General features: G+C 41.3%; 1 protein-coding gene across 1 annotated transcript; it reads right to left on the bottom strand.

Moving 5' to 3' along the window:
- Positions 1 to 188: 188 nt before the first annotated feature.
- Positions 189 to 12,651, bottom strand: slc12a1 (solute carrier family 12 member 1). The gene is made up of 26 exons (XM_062548858.1): positions 12,237 to 12,651; positions 10,838 to 10,972; positions 10,412 to 10,487; positions 9,295 to 9,390; positions 8,967 to 9,106; positions 8,688 to 8,801; positions 8,434 to 8,545; positions 8,174 to 8,301; positions 7,848 to 7,932; positions 5,543 to 5,694; positions 5,333 to 5,440; positions 5,079 to 5,202; positions 4,744 to 4,845; positions 4,463 to 4,618; positions 4,245 to 4,344; positions 4,046 to 4,157; positions 3,772 to 3,912; positions 3,481 to 3,587; positions 3,284 to 3,366; positions 2,739 to 2,831; positions 2,167 to 2,295; positions 1,732 to 1,843; positions 1,468 to 1,554; positions 1,203 to 1,338; positions 984 to 1,051; positions 189 to 855 (listed from the first exon to the last, which is right to left on the bottom strand). The coding sequence occupies exons 1-26, from the start codon at positions 12,432 to 12,434 to the stop codon at positions 720 to 722; spliced, it is 3,030 nt and encodes a 1,009-aa protein (XP_062404842.1). The 5' UTR covers positions 12,435 to 12,651; the 3' UTR covers positions 189 to 719.
- Positions 12,652 to 18,027: the final 5,376 nt, after the last annotated feature.

Here is an 18,027-nt window from a genome sequence, read left to right as displayed (position 1 = left end):
GAGAGTGGATACTAACAATTCCAGAAGAGGGCAGCGTAACTGCTGCATGTAACTCCAATCCATTCCGTAGTGTGTGTGCGCACCTTTTTTGTTTTGTACAAGAACTGATTATTTTTGTTTACTTGGACTATTTAATCACCATGTAGTCAAAGCCACTGTAAAAGGAGAAGAAACTGTCCTTTTTTTTTATATCTTTTATTTATTCCCAGAAATTACAACAAAAGCAACACAAGGTTAAATACACTATACAGGAAAGCATCCAAATATCACAGGCATAAAACAGAAACAAGGAAATAACAAGCTATATCAATTATTTTTGCTAATACAATAATAAAGGCTAGCAGATATTTTCCCCAAAATGTACAGCTGTCCAAGGAATTAATTTAAATATATGTCTTAAGATATGCTCATCCTTGTATGAGACATAAGAATTAGCCTTCTTTTTTTACAGTGTCATTATTTGCATTTCATCTACCCTCACTGTAGGCCTTAACCAGACCTTTAGCTTACATGGTTGCTTTTAAAATCCATTAATATTGTATTAATGTCTTTATCATCATCTGTCACCTAACTACCATGCGCACTTTTACAACGGGAGAGCGGATATTAACAAATCCAGAAGAGGGCAGCGTAACTGCTGCATGTAACTCCAATCCATTCCGTAGTGTGTGTGCGCACCTTTTTTGTTTTGTACAACGGAATGGCATTTTATTGTCAGTTTAAGAGTAAAAGGTCAACACACTCTTGTGGTTTCCTCTGATCATCAGAGTTGGTGGTAGGTTCTTTGTTAGGATGTCCAGCCAGGCCATGTACAGGTGGTCAGAGATAGATCCCTTACGAGCAATGGGCAAGCTCCTGCAAGAGATTGTTATTTAGTCACTGGCTATCAGTGAAATCAGAGTTTTAAATGGTCTTTCTTTAAACTGCAGTCTATTAGAAAATGACATTCTGTTTTATTTTCAAAGAAATTTCAGCGCACTTACACAATGATGAGTTTGGCTGTGCTGGATTTCTCTTGAAGGAGTTCGTTCAGGCGGATTTGAAGATTTGTCTGTAAAGAAATGAAGCACAGAGCACTCTGTCATTTTGTGTAAATGACACATTACTTATTTTCCTATTGTGTAAGAGTGACATAATCATGCGTCGATCTCATATATACATTTGGAGCAATTTTTGAAGACTTGTTTTTAACGTGTCTTTACCTTCTCCTCAAATGTCTCCAGTTCAGTATCTGTGATCTTCCATGGGCTCTCCTTTTTCTGAGCTTCTGCTTGGGCAGTGCCATTGGATCCCTCATTCAGACGGAATGGTGCAATCATGTCATCAAATGCCTTCAAACTGGCAGTAGGAACATAAATATTCATTAATAACACATTATGTACAGTATTCTCTATTATTGGAAATTCCGTTTTTCTGAACAATAACATTCAATATCTGATATGACCCAAATATCCCCAATCAATTTACCTGGCAGAGGTTGGTCTGGCATTCATGTCAGGAATGACATGGATGTCATCACATTTAATCCTGAATTTCTTGAGGAGTAGCACCATCCTAGAGAACAAAAGGTGACAGATCATTTATGAATATTTACTTTTGCACAGTGTCAAAATTGTGCATCTCTCATTTTTGATGCTGGAGTCACAACTGCTAAAATCGACTTCTTGTCTGGTCATATGTATCATTTCACTGGGGATGTGTCCAGATGGTCTGTATTTGGTGACCCCTTACTCGTCTTTGTCTTGCTGGATTCGGCCAGGCAGACCAGCAATGAAGATTCTCAACTTGCAGTCCTTGAATTTCTTTCGGGTAGTGAGGATGTGGGGGAGCAGCAGGGTCAGACCTGTCACAGTGAAAACATTCATTACGTGGGCAACACCCACAGGACCCCAACCACACGCCCACCCACACAAAAAGTGTCAACGCGTTGACAGTAGGTCCTGTCTGAGGAAAGACAGCCCATGTCAGCATCTGTCACAGATTTCATCAAGTCTTGTAAATGAAAAGCACCAGTTCTCATTGAGAGACAAGACTCGGCATGGAAGCTGTCACGTTGCAACTGAATTTACGTTACTCGAATGTTTAGCTTAGTATCATTTGGATCAATGAAATGATCTGAGTTCTAATAATACGTTTTTTATTTAGTACAACATTATTTGTAGTTACCTCCATCATCAAACAACCACCACACATCAATGGTGCCTTTGCCGACTTTCTTTTTGAACTGGTTGCTTGCATGCATCAGTGCCTGGTTTGCCCTTGCGTCCTCAGTAGACTGTGGAACATTCACAGATACTGTGGGCAAAATAAGGAAGTTTTAGAGCAATGTTAATACCACCAACTAAAACTGAAGTTTGATTGCAGGAAACCATAGCAGCACAATAATGATATGATGGAAAAAATATATATTTTGCTTGGCACTCCAATCATTGCAAAAATTGAATATTCTATGTTTCATGGTCTATGGTCATAGGAGAGATTTAGGACCCTGGACTTTCTGCCAGCTTAAAAAAAAAAAGGATGCACCTAGAATGAAAATGACTACATTATTGGATTACTTTATCACTGACCTTTTCTTAAAACAAATGATCCATTTCTATTATTTATGGTGGCAGAAAGGATCTACTAATTGTGTGTGTCTGTGTGTGTGTGTGTGTGTGTGTGTGTGTGTGTGTGTGTGTGTGTGTGTGTGTGTGTGTGTGTGTGTGTGTGTGTGTGTGTGTGTGTGTGTGTGTTACCTCGTGTTGTAAGCACTTGCTCTGATACTCTTTTGGATCTCTTGGATATTTTGCCTTTATCCTTGCCATTCTGTTCCTGGTGAGTCCCTCCGTCTGTGGATGCACAAACAGAGATTTAATGTATTTTTCCTGTCTGTGATAGGTCATGTTAATATTTGACAGTGCACTTTTATATAATCATTTTACACTCGCTTTTCATTTCACCATGCATGCAACAAATCTCTTTGTTGAACTGTTTTATGTCCAAGCTAAGGTTAGGTTAAAAGGTTATTTTTGGTGATAGCCCCGTGGCTGTTTTTGTCATGATAACTGACCTTTGTTTTATTGTTTAATGTGTCTCTGATATAGATTTTTATCTGGGGAAGTTTCTTTATGAGCCACACAATATTGATTATCAAGAGTTAATTTATAATTAGGACTGGGCCAGGTCATTTCCTTAAACCCTCAAATCCATTTGTGTACAAAATCTTCTGTCCTATGTGTGGCTTCAAGCTGTGATTTCACCCCAAACTATGAAGATCACCACTACTCTGGCTTGGGCTTACCATTATGCTTGAGGAGGACGGAAATGTCAAGTCCCTCGCTGACCCTCAACATCACATTTCCATACTCCAAGTCAAAAGAGTCGCTGAAAAAAAGTACACAATCATCAATGTGAAATTGACTTTCTGCAAAGTGGTCATTCAGTCATTCTCAGTGTGCTTTACTAAAGTTAGGTGAATAGACTGGTAGAGGGACTCACTGGATTATGCCAACATAGTTATTCACATCCTCGTTGCTAGCCGTTCTCCAGTCTTTCTTGAATCCCAGAACCACAGTGTTAGGTTTTAGACGGCCAAGCCCAGCAGCCTGAGGAGGGACACAAGGACAATATTTATGGTCAGCTTTTAGTTACTGAGAGATTAAAGACAACACTGCATCTGTTTGAAAATCCTATATAAAGAACCCTTATCAGATCGTTGATAATAGGGCCATAAGGATGCGTGATTTGGATTTGTCATTAACTTTGCAGCTTTCTTATCGTGGCACTCACCTGTAGTAAAGTGTTAGCTCCCTCTCTTAAGCTGCTGCCTGCCACTGGAGCATAGAATGCCTTGCGCTTCTTAGACTTGATCCACGCAAGGTTACTGTCCACGCTCTCAGCTATTTCCTGTTGCGTCTCAACACGTGACCCCTGGTGATCATTGAGAAGAGCCAGCGTGAGGCCATCGCCATTAGGCAGCAGCATGTCTACCTCTCTTGTACAGGATATCTGCATTTAGTCACTAGAGGAATAAATACTGTGCAGACCCAAAAAGATATCTCACCTCAAATACTTCACATGTAATGCAGAGTCCGTAGATCTTCGTGAAGGAATGGGCTAAATCTAGGAGGGCAGGCCTGTTCTTTGGAGATCCAGTGAACACTAAGCACTGAGGTCTGAGGATGTAGAAATGGGTGACATTAGATAAATGCATGCACTTGTGATCAGTGATCCTGGGAGGATAACATCCTGTTTGTGCTCACCTGAAGTTCTTTACATGGTCATCCACACCGGACAATGAAAGAGCATTATTCACCGCGCTGACAAATGTGACAGCCTGAGTCGACGAGCCCCAGTTGACATCTGTGAGAGAGAAAACCTACTTTAGCTCCATCATCAGGAATAGATTATATGAATGGTGATGCTGGATGCTTTATAGATAGATGGTAGATAGAAAGAGAATAGAAGGTTGTTCTATTACCTGGCTTCTTGACAGTCACATAGACGTAGAGGATGATTTCTATGAAATATGTCAGCAGTGCTGCCCACCAGTTAATGACAAACATCACAACACAGCACAGCAGAGCTCCGAACAGGGACAACCACATATTGTAAAATTTATAGGCAGGCCTCCATCCTGTCAGGGGAAGTGGTACATTTGAAGCAGAGACATTATGTTGAGAATAGAACAGACTGACCGATGCCACATTTAAATTTAATTTGTATTTGACTTTTTAGTCCGAGGATGAAGACAGAACGTACCTGGTGACTTGGCATAGGAGGCATGGAAGCAGGAGAAGTTAATGAGAGCATAGGACGCCAGGAAGAAGTTGGATATAATGGGAGCAATTACATTTAGATCACCTGAAAAATAGGAAATATACACACACATTGTAAGTCTCATGTCAACATCAGATCAGATAAATTATTTTCCATCATTGTTGCATTGCAATGAAAAATTTCACAGATCACAGATACAAAAATCATTCAGAGTGGTGGCCATGATATTATCGTGATCAAATATGAAATATTTCATAATCAAATTATATAGCATAATATAAATATATATAAAATAATCAAATATCATGATCAAGCACCTATTAAAATGAACGCAACAGCAATGACGAAGGTGAGTGCGTAGCCCGGAATAGGCTCATTGTTTTTGCCATATCCTTTGGCAAAGATTCCCAGGCCTTTGTAGATCTTGTCTTTGCACAATGCCTGCAAAAAAATACAGTGCAAGTTTACTCAGGGAATGCTTCAGACCTATAAACCAAAGAATGTTATATTGCAGAATCTACTCATTGATTTGGTTATGTCTTGCATATAGAGATGTCCGACATTGACACACCTGAAAGACTTTGGGTGCACTGACAAGAGAGGCTAGAGCTGAGGAGAGAGTGGCTGAGAAGGTCCCGGCAATGATGAGGGGCCCAAATCCTGACACCATGGTCATGACCTGTGTGTAAGAGTAAGGGTTTGTAAAAGTGTCATAGTTTCTGAGTGACAAATAAATGTATTACAAATACATTACATCCACTGATTGTCATCCAGCCATTACCTGGAAGTTGTTCATCAACCCATAAGGACATTTTGTTGTTGCACAAACTGAAAAGTCATATCCAAGCTCACATGCCGCATTAAAGTCGCAGGGTGTTCCTGCAGTGATGCTACTATTAATACTGCCAGTTGCATCACGAACAGTAGTTGCCACTGAATAAATGAGATAAGAAAATTTAATTAATTCGAGATTTTACAATGTCTGTTTAAGCTAACACAAAATGGTAAATATTTGATGACAACATCACTATGAATTATTATCATAGCAACACGGATTGGATGAAACATTTTTTGTAATACTGGTCAAAGCTTCTGGATAAAAACAAAATGGTCTCCTATGATACCCTATTTTACAATCCCCTAATTATGACCGCCGCTAGCGTAGCTAGCAATGCAATATTGCTTTAATTGCCTCTATCTTCAGATGAGATGTTATGAACTGCACCAAATTTCATGTGTATGATTAACCTGACACCCCCTGGGAATATGCCAAGTTTTGTGGAATTGCATGGGCTATAAAATAAATGGATGCACTGTATGTTTACATTCAGGACTGTATACCCATCGGCCTGTAGATGGTGGTATTAACCCTCTGGAGTCTAAATCCCCCGCTTGGGATTTGAAAAACTGTTCCAAACACACATCTCAATCTCTGCTAGTTTTTGTCCTAGAAACATATAAGTGACACCATTAGAAACCTTTAATGAACTAGTTTCCAAATATATATGTTTTAAAAGAGAAAGGTTGCTCTGGGTGCTGGATGCTACGGTCATACACACACACACACACACACACACACACACACACACACATGCAGGAACACACACACACACACACACACACACACAAACACAGGCAAGCACAGGCACATACACACACACACACACACACACATAAATACACACACAGACACATGGCTACACACACACGCACCAGCACACACATGTACATAACAAATTACACAAACACATGCACAAACACGCCCACACGCATGCACACACACACCCACACCCACCCACACACACACACACACACACACACACACACACACACACACACACACAGATGCACAGTACACACACACACACCTCACACACACACACAAACACACACAGATGCACAGTGCACACACACACACACACACACACACACACACACACACACACATCTTTGAGCAAGTTTTGTGAGACCACCGGAGCTGAGAAGTGAGTGTGTGTGTGATGTACTATAGCCTGTGTGTGTGTGTGTGTGTGTGTGTGTGTGTGTATGGGTGCGTTTCTGTGTGCCCGTGTGTGTGTTTGCATGTGTGCATATGTGTGTATGTGCATGTTCTGTGTGTATTCTGTGTGTGTTCTCTTTCTTTCTCTCTCTCTCTGTGTCTGTGTATTCTGTGTTATCTGTGTGTATTCTGTGTGTGTTCTCTCTTTCTCTCTCTGTGTGGGTGTATCTGTGTGTGTATGTGTGTGTGTGTGTGTGTGTGTGTGTGTGTGTGTGTGTATGTGCGCGTGTGTGTGAGTGTGTGCCTGCGTATGTGTGTGTGTGCACTCGCGCGCGCGTGTGTGTGTGTGTGTGTGTGAGTGTGTGCCTGCGTGTGTGTGTGTGTGATCTGATATTGGAGTGACAGTGACGGCAGAGAACACAGTGAACATATACAGATAGACACATAAAACACACACACAAGCAGACACACACACACACACACACACACACTCATAGACAGAGAAGCACTCATACACAAAAGCAAGCACACACATGCACACACTCATTTATACATAAAAGTTGCAATAGGGGATGGAGTAGGCGATGGAAACAAAGGCGTGATTGATATTTGCGGAGAGAATGTGCAAGACTGAGCGGCGGTCATATTGTGTATCGCTTTGCGGTACATCTAGTCATTTGTATGCCTTCATATAGAAAACATCCTGGTTGGTACTTGGCAGTGTTAGAGTATCATTGATTTTTAGAAAGTTGTGTATACCAAATAACTGTTGGCCCAAAGATGGCACGAGGCCAGGTTTCTGATTGGGGTTTTTATGTGCCTCCGTGTTTATTGATCTTTAAGAGGGACAGTCAGGCTAGAGAAGTCTGAGGTGAAGTAAAGTTGTGTGTAAAATACTAATCCATTAAAAAGATGTCAATTTTAATAGAGATGCCTGACTCAGAGTGGAATTAAAGAAAGTTGCTGCTAGTAATTTGTCTTCAGGTATAGCTCTTGCAAATGCTGCATTACATACAGTACAGTATGTGAGGAGGGAAATGATAGATGTTGTACCATTTTATTTTATATGATGATGAGAAACACTTACCCACACAAAGGGCCACAGCAAGGTATGTTACACCTGTGATAAAAATGGCCAACAGTGTTCCTTTGGGAAGAGCAGAATTAGGATTCTGGAAAAATAAGAGAGGATTATAAGCATTATTTGGAGGACTCTAAACAGACTAAATATCATTTTATATCACACAGTAATGTGAAACCTAATGTTATAGAATGTTGATCTTTAAACAACTCAAATAAATCTGTCAAGCTAGTAAAGTAACTGACGGTCAACTGAGCTGAATTGTCTTATCAGTTTCAAACTCATGAAGCTTGTTCAGTCAACAAGTATTCTTGGGAAATATTTTTTCATACCTTTAAATCCCCAGAAATGTTTGCTCCTGCCAAGATCCCAGTGGCTGCTGGGAAGAAGATGGCAAAGACAGAAAAGAAGGTCTCTCCCTCTCGAAAATCAGGCGTGAAGTTTTCTGAGAGAATAGACACTGTGGGCAAGAGAGGTAAAAATGAGTAAGATTTACTTTTGTTTTACACTCTATGGTATGGTATTGTAAATGTTTTGCATTTAAAATATTTCATTTCATCACAATATCTGTGTGTTACTATATCATCCTTACAATGGTAATTGAAAAAGCCTTGCTCTTTTTTGCTCTGAGTGGCAGGAATGAATGTCCCAACAAAAACATTGACAATGGCCACGAGCAAGATGATCAGAAGAACAATCTGAGCCTAAACAAGAAGAAAGCAAAAACATTAAAAAACAACATGACATGACTCTGCCTTTATGAATTTTTACAACGTTTTTTAATCGTATTATTCCATATTAGAAACTGTAAAAAAAACACCTGTCTAAGAGATGCTTTTCACTTACTTTGGCCTCCCACTCCATTCCTATGAGACAAATCCCCAAAAGCACCACTACAGTGATGCAGCCAACAATCCTGATGTCGTTCACTACTGCGCCCGTCATAAGAAGATCGTTGTCCTGTGGATAACCCATGTAGGTAACGGTTAGTACAAACAGTAAGTCATGTTCATTCTGTGGGCTTGCAGGTGCTTGTTGATAGCGCTGTCAGCAAACAGGACACTGGTTGGCCGACTTCAAGTGAGCTTGTGTATAGAGCACATTATTCCTGACAATAACACCCACCTCGAGAAGGTCCACAAGAGTCTCTGCAAATCCCACCACATACATGGCCACAGCCACAGCATTGGCAAAGGCAAAGATGAGACCTATGGAACCTCCGAACTCTGGTCCTAAGCTGCGGGAGATCAGGTAGTATGCCCCTCCTGGAAAATTCATTTATTGTAAAATGTATTAGAATACCACCAAGGCAGGAAACATATGATATTGTCTGTTGGCCATCTCATAGCACATCAGACTATTTCTTTTTAAAATGTCTATTTCTAACCAGATATCACAATAGGACAAGGTGTTAAGATTCTTATAAGCTGTGGTGTGTGTTAAATCCATTCACCTCCTCTGACCACTCCATTGGTGCAGATGGCAGACATGGACAGACAAGTGACGACGGTCACCACCATACTCAAGAGGATAACCGCCACACCCAAACCTGAAACAGAACCAGAGCAAGAATGAACTATGTGCGAATGAACGCTGTGTTAGAAAACCTTGCTGTCGCAAATGTGTTTAGAGTGAGTGCCAGCAGCCGATCACAACAGACACCTAATGAAATCATTTCACCGCCATCTAAACTCACCTCTAACACCTTCAAAAGTAAAGTAACGCTACGGTGACTCTCAAGTACCCACTTTCAAGCACTAACTGTGCCCTGGGGCTTGGATTCTAACTTAATTCAAAGCAACTTGCAAGTTTTCTATGTAGAGCCTCCAGGCCATGACTATCATTAGTCATGCTCCATAAAGAACATTTGAACCCTTCTGTCCACCAGGAATGTACAGTGTGCAGGCAGGACAGTGCGCATAAGTAGAGTGCAGGGGGACTTTGGGACCCAGAAGACCAGCTTGTGTCAGGGACTAATGAGCATCCTAATGGTCCGTCGGACACTCGCCCTCACCAAGTGGCCCCCTGCCATTTCAATTGGAATTACAAGAGCTGCACACACCTCCTGTTATTTGACCTCCAGCTGAAGGACGACTGGGAAAGCAAATAGTAATGCTGAGCTGTGGCCCCCGCTGTTCGTCCCGTCGCATATCCCCACTCTGATCCCCTGTTCCTCTGGTAACTCATCTCGCTGTGTACACAACCCCTCTCCCCAGGATCGGACGCGCCCCTCTGTGTCCACTCCACCCCAGCCCAGCCCCCGTCATCACAGGGACTCTCCCTATTAGCTACGCTCTCACTCCCCTAAAGCCAATCAGGAGTGATCCGCACTGTACTTCACATGTCATTAGCTCGCTATTGTCACAGCATGGGGTACCAGAAAAAAAAAAAAATCGGATCCTTTACTAATACACTTGCAAGTGTCTTTCAGCTGAGAGGGCAAGCTCACCAGAAATTGATGAGTGTTATTTTATGGGGGGGGTGGAGGCGGGTGGGTTGAAGTGATTTCGTGAAGGGTCATTTAAGACGGGAGGGAAGAAATATGAACAGCACAGACGGAAGGGACGCACCTGCTCCAGCTTGTCCAAACACCCACGACAGGCGGATGAACAGCATGACTCCCCAGATGTTTAACATGCATCTCACCTGGAGAAATAACAGCACAGAATTATTGTTTTTAATCTTGTCTCCTTCTGACAGTATATACAACTGATTTGAAAACAGAACAACTTGCGTTCACTATAAATACCTGTCCAACATTGCATCAGTATTTCAGTGCAGCCAATGTTTTTAGCAAAAGGTAATTTGAGTAATTTTTCAGAATGACTCGAAACAATTGAGTTAAGATAACTTATATCTTTTAATTAGGTTCAATAATTAAGATGGGTTTAATCATTATTTCTAGTTTGACTGTTCAAGCACATGAAGCTCAGCTTTCAAGCTACTATTACTCAGAAACAAATGGTTCCATCCCAATGTACTCTCATTCAACTCACCAAGACACCTTTTATCCAGCCAAATTTAACACCGCCATCTTTGGCGGGTGGCATAGCCATCTCAGCATCATCATCAGGTGTATCGATACTCCCTTCGGTATCATCCACTGTGTCAGGGATATCAAGCTCTCCATTCTTAACAGATAGGAATAAAATAATTTCACACTGTTAATACAACACATGTTTCAATGCATTGCAATAATGTGCTAACTACATTGTACAACTGTAATAACTACAGTATGCAGCTAGTTGTTGAACTGTTAAATATAATCATGGAACGGAATAGAGGAACAGTAAGACGTATAATATAAAACATTGTGTGTAGCAGTTGTAGCCTATCTTGTTTTATCTAAGTTGTTTGAGCTTTTGGCTTCAGATGTCAATATGTAGTAAGACAAACTAGTGTACAAAATATATTGTTTTCTACCCAAGAGAATGAATTTAGAAGTTATTGGATGTTGTACGGCTCAGTAATGAAGAGTAATATTTTGTCTGTGATAGTGTAATTTTGTCCTTCACAGTCACATCTGCAATGGGGACCAGTGAAAACATAACTTCAGCTTTAGGAGACTCCTCAAGTTGTTAATGCACAAGATAAAAATCACAAGCGTCTCCAGTGAGCGTTGTGCCTAGTGATTTAGAACACATTGTTGGTCCTTGTTTGCGTTCATCTGGCTATTTTGAGTTAATGAATGAGTGATTATCCTTGGGGGAATGATTGTTCATGAATGATTATAAATTTCCTCACACCTTTCACATAACAATTGCCCATCAATCACACAGAGGTGTTCTGTGTTTTACTGCCACCAAGCACACAGACGGGAATATTCAGATGTCCAACATTTTACTAGATCCCATTTTACCCTCTCACACACACACACACACGCACACACACACACACACACACACACACACACACACACACACACACACACACACACAGACACACAGACACACACACACACACACACACACACACACACACACACACACAATTACTCAAGTTTTGAGTTTGTGATGACAATAACAGGGTTATTTATCACAGGCTCAATATTTTGTCTGTGTCTTTTTTATCTCAATGCTGCTGTTTGTCTGAGTGAGTTTGACCAATGAAGTAGTTCCCCCTGTGGTTTCATCATTCTATTTCAATTAGGCTGCTTTTATATCATTTCATAACAAAGTAATAAGATTCTGTGTGAGCTGTTACCTTATTGCAAATCCATCGTCCTCCATGGACAGTGCAAACAAGCAAACCCCTTAATGGGCCATAAATACCTCGCTGCTTTGTAAGTGTTCCCCTGCCCAAGACCAGAGCTCAAACAACTGAGATTTATTTTCCATCGATCTCTAACTGCCTTCTGTGATGGTGCATCCGAGTGAGAGTGTGAGCGAAGCCTACCTTTTGGAAGACTTCGTGGAGCTCCTGCAGAGAGGGCCGAACAGCTCGGTGACCACTGACACTGCCAGCGTTGCGATAGAAGTCAATGTTGGGCACGCGGTCCAGTGTGTCATGGCCAAAGGCACTAATCACCGACGGCCTGATATCTCTGTGCTCAGTTTCCTCATATTGCGGAGGCTCGAAGGCCGGATTCTCCATTTGGAATCTTCAAATGGTCACCCTTGTTTCGTGTCAGTCAGTCAGTGTGCAAAAATACACCAAAAAGAGGTATAGAAGCCTCAAACAGGTATTGTTCGGAAATGTTCAGTTTCAAGGTACAACAAATCTACCTTAAATATGGTCTTTTCTCCAAAATATAGCAGTATGTTGTTTAGCTCATCAACAACATGGTGTAGGTGCAATCAGGTCAAGCTTTATTCCTCATGCAGTCTTCAAACAGGTAGCAGTGACCCTTTGCCATCTCTTTATATACCCTGTCTATCTCACATTCCCTCAGTGAGCCAAAGCCATTGGCTAAACCATAGGATCTACCCTTAAAGACTTGTGCAAAGGGTGTCAAAAACGTCCTTGCTCCATCGAAGAGGACACACAGCAGTAGATTAAAAATTAACTGGGCCATTAAGGCCAAGAAAAGATAAGGACACTTACAACCGCACTTGGACGTATCGATTATTAATACTATTGTCTGAAGTGCATGTGGGAAGGCACATTTTGTCCTGCTGTTTCAGATTTTATTACCTGTATTTTACATGGGCTTTCGACAAGGTGCCAGTGCCAATGAATCACCAAGTGACTGATTAACACTCACGTGTAAGTATTTTTGAAGGAAACACTTTTATTGATCAATTGCAACACCAGTCAGAACCGGTATTTTCCATGCAACTCAACATTAAGGATAGATGTGATTATTCAGATATTTAAGCTATTTGCTTATGGGTTTTGTTTTTTAGATTTTGACATGTAGCATTCATACATAAAGGTAGATAGAGTATCATCATCTCATTGATTTTTGTCAGTGATCAGCAAATAATGTTTATTCACAGTTACACTCTGTTATTTGTCATGGAATTTCCATCTGACAACAACCAAGGTAATGCATCTTATGACTCAGGCTGCTTTATGCAAGAGCCATATAGATGTATATGGCTCTGCTTTATTCCTGACATTCCTTACAAACAAAAGCTTGAGTAGAATTTAGATTAAAAGAAATGAATGAATGAATGAATGAATGAATGAATGAATGAAAGATGATTATCTTGTCTATGCATCAATCTTGGCTGCACTCTTAAAACGAATACAACATTCAACAGCATAACAACATAACTTTTTGCTGTTTTCAACACATAAATGCATCCAGGTAGGGACAACATAATATACCATAACAACACAGTTTGTATTGTTTCCAACACATTTGTTTTAAGAGTGTGGTGTCAATCTGGCTATACCTATTGCCTACAACTGTAAACCCCGTAGAAAGTCCAATGTTTAGACACAATCAACTATTCGCAGCTAATAAAATTGATTTTTGGCAACTGCATCTGGACGAATAATAGCCAGTCATATTATTACACCTTTAATTTCTGATTTGTGGTTATGTAATGATGTTTGGCTTTTCCTCGTTAAATGATTAATGCTTTTTGAAATAAAAAAAGCATAACTCATGAAAAAACAATTGAACAGAAATTAAATAACTGGTAAGTCACATGGAGTATTAGCTTTTGACAAAAGTTAATGTGAAGCCACATACACTGAGAACATGCTTAAGGCATTTCTCTTCAAGTCATGACCTTTCTGCTTCTTTGTAAAGGGCTACTGCCAGAATGCTTCCTTATTACCAAATGACCCCAACTCTCCCAGTCCATTATTTCCTAATGAATACAGCAAACATTTCCAATGTCCTCCAACTGACCTCCTTGTTACATCTGTGACTGTCACATAATATGGATAAGTTATGATCACTGATTGTGCTGCAATATACTGTGGAAACACATGAAGAACTTAGTGCTTTATCAATTATCAATTGCATAGATTCAAATAGATATTTCAACAGGTATTCATGCTTTGTTGTAGACCAGCATTGATTTAATTACAGTACATGTTACAAAACGACGAATTGTTATGAGAGGAAAGCAGGATACAGAATGTTTTTTTTAATAGGAACAGAGGGCAAGGTCACAATGACTCCAGGGGAGAGGATCCAGTAATTATATTACAAGAAAGGTGAGGCGCACAGAAGTCCACAGTTCAACTCCTAATCATTGAGCAATTTTAGTGTCCACCACAATCCGTATACCTACAAACAGATCTCCCATGTGACTCGACCGTCACATCGCACCATTAATTTGCACTCAGGTGGAGGGATGGTGATAATTGTTCCTCATGCGGGGGGGGGGGGGGGGGGGGGGGGGGGGGGGGGTACGTTCTGATGGGTGCTGCAGGAAGCCAGACGGTGAGCGGTAGCTGCGGGGGGACGCCCTGTGACTGACAAGACCCAGCTGAAGGCTCTCGGAGGCACTTTGTTATCAGCCAGTCTGGCGGCACACTGCTGTCTGAGCAGGCAGCAGAGGCAGAGTCTACCCTGTGGCTTAGGCAATGGATGGGAGTATCAGACAGAGAGAGAGAGAGAGAGAGAGAGAGAGAGAGGTGCAGGGGTGGCATGGAGGAAAACATGTGGCTGGATGTATTTTTTAAATTTGCCTGTCTCCAAAAGAGTTGGGTAATGGATTTTATTTGTGTTCCAACAGCATGTTGCGGTGAATTGCTCGTTTATGACACATCTTATCACATGCTACTTCCACAAGTGTTGCATCGGCTCTTGTGGATTGAATTTTTCCACTCTGTTTTAGGCAGACATCGCCATCGTCATCGTCAGCGTCATATCTTACTGTCATTGAAAAAACAAGGGCCATGCAGCAGTTGAAATCAAGAAGTTGCTTTATTCCACAAGATGTCCACAAATCAGCTGAGTACTGAAAACCACAGATGTGGAGAGCAAGGAGCAGCACTTCATTATGTGTCACATACACATATATTACACAGCACTTCATAGCAGTTAGCTATCTACTAATCTAACGGTCATTTAAGTCATGAAGGCACATAACCCCATATAAGGTCACAGTAAGGCAAACGCACAGCACAAGAAACATCAGAGAGTTTCACTGTACACTTTGGACCACAGTAGAGTAAAGGGCCGGGCTGCAGGTGTCAACACAAGCAATTGGTAGAGTGGTGCTGACTTTGGACCTGCTACCCCACAGGTGCTGAGATGTTCCATATTTGATCATATAATAATCTATATGAAGGCCCCCTGTACCCCCACTCCCACTGGAGACGAGGCTCAGGTTGAATTGAAAAAGGCTGATCGACATCCTTCATAATTGAAGTGACCTTTTCTTTTGGTGTGACAGTGACAGATTTGTCTTTCTCTCCCGTGCAGTCTCTGTCTGTCTTTTAAGCATACAGAGAGATGACAGAGCATCTTCGATGAGACATCTCACAATCTGATTTTTTGAAAAGATGAGCTCTGAGTGATGCCGTTAACATTTGTATCTTGGTGTTTCTCTGAATTTGTTAGGTTGATATCTCTTTAATTCAGAAAAATACAGCTATTTATTTCTGAATTAATAATAAAAAATTCTGTCTGAATTAACAATAGACAATAATGCAATTCAGAAAAACAGCTAATAAAATCTCAGGAAAATTCCATACCCTTCCTTATGTCTGAGATATTTCTTTATATTCTAATGATTTTTCCCAATCACCATATACTCACAAGTAACTTGGACACCATTTTTTTTTTTGCTTCAATTTCACATAGTAAGACAAAGTGTTCAACAGTGCTACATCTATACTTCACTATCACTATCTGTCAGGCTGTAACATACAAAACAATGAGACACCACAAATGCTTTCATGATCCAGATCTTCACTAAATACAGCAGCTACCTGGAAGAAAGGTGTGTAGAACGTCACAAGATAAGATTGCACTTGGAATGCTTACAAAACATATAGACATAAACCCTTATCTGCCACTGGGTGCAAAACAGGTCAACCACATGTGCAAATCTCTGAAGTCCATGTCCAAAATCTTCAACTCATCTTCAAAGAGCCAGTCTTTAATTCCCTGAGACTTCCTCTCTGTTTTCCATCATTGTATTCTGTGGCACCTCCGGCAACAACAACTGTCAGGCTCCAAAAGGACAGTGAGGTGACAAGATGCTTGCGCCAAACCATAACAAAAGTGCCTGATGACGATTACTGAACTCAGTACATATCCAGGAGTCACGCTTTCACACCCCAGCATATTTGGTGGCAAAGCTGCTTGGCAAGGCTATTCTGGAGGAGTGAGAGGCCCTCGGAGTGGCATTGGTAAGAATCAACGGGGAGGGGCGTTGGCTCATGTCAGGGCATATTCAAAGGTCCCTTTTTCCAAGCCTTCCAGTCCGTCTCCCCAGTTAGAGGACGGCATGCTGCTGTAAGGGTCCAGCAGAATCCTGAAGCATCTCACTATGAGAAGACCCAAAAACACCAGGAGCATGCCCACAAATGCAAAAGCCGTCTTTTGCTCCAGTGTCAGAGAATGAGCAATACTGTCATTCCCACTGATCGCCGCCAGAGAATGGTTGTAGTGGCTGCTCATCTTCCTGTGGTGGAGATCAGGCTAGACAGGATAGCCTGCATATTACCCTGAGAGAGAAACACAGAGAGGGATTCAACTACTGTGGTCATGGTGATGTTGTAATGCCACTGGTATGTATTTTTAGAATTTTTTTTTACAAAAATGGTTTTGTAACCTCAGACATAAAGGCAGATGGGAGATAACAATTTGATCATTACTAATCCATTATAAAATCATAAGCATGAACCTTGAAATGTTATCAGCAAGGTACAGTTGAGTAAGGATAATGTACTTGGCACGACAAAAATTACACAATGATTTGTGAATATCTAATCAAACATCATCAACCTTGCCCCTTTACCCATGGTATTGCGGCAAAGGTTTTACTGTACTGTATAATCTTTAAGCACTCAAGAAAACTGGTTGCACATTTGTCAAAAATAGAGAGCACACTCAAAGGAAACACAAATAGCTCAACAGGACAGACAGTGAACCGCAACAACACAGAAGTCTGCAATGTGTGTATTCCATTCAATATCCTCAAATGTCAAATGTGGCTCCAATCCAACTGGAATGTCTCCCGGTTCCTTATTACCCTTGTCACCGAAAATGCCCACTACGGATAGCTTTTGGTATCATCAGGAGAAAGAGGAAAAGCTCTTCGTACCTGTTGCTGGCGAGCGGCACTCAGACTCAGATTGCGGCGGTGTCATTACGCCAGAACGGGAGGCACGTGGACGAGAGGATGCATGATGACGGAAAATGATATGAAGAGACATAATGAATGAATCCTGACTCCCTCAGAGGCAGAGAGGAATCGGAGAGAGCCGCACTGTGGAAGCCACAGGCTACGAGGAGCAGCAGGTGGTGGTGGTGGCGGCAGGGGAGACAAGAGACAGATGCTATGTTTACAGATGAGAAATGTGTTCAAAAAAGAAGGCAGAACAAGAAAAAGCAGAGAGGGGAATTGAATGGCACTCACCTTCATTTCGACTTAATCTTCACAAACCTGTTGCTTGTGATTCTGCTGAGATGTGGCAATATTTTGTTAGGAGAATACTGGAGGCTGTATTGATTTCTCCATAAGCCCTCTCAGTTAATTGCAGGAGACTACCCCCCCACCCCTCCACTTCAATTGTGCGGTCAGTCCTTAGATTCTTGAAAAGGCTAGTC

This window comes from Sardina pilchardus, chromosome 11 (genome assembly GCF_963854185.1).
Source record: "Sardina pilchardus chromosome 11, fSarPil1.1, whole genome shotgun sequence".
Lineage (NCBI taxonomy): Eukaryota > Metazoa > Chordata > Actinopteri > Clupeiformes > Clupeidae > Sardina > Sardina pilchardus.
Note: the sequence above shows the minus strand (reverse complement) of the source record. Positions and strands in the feature narration are given on the sequence as shown.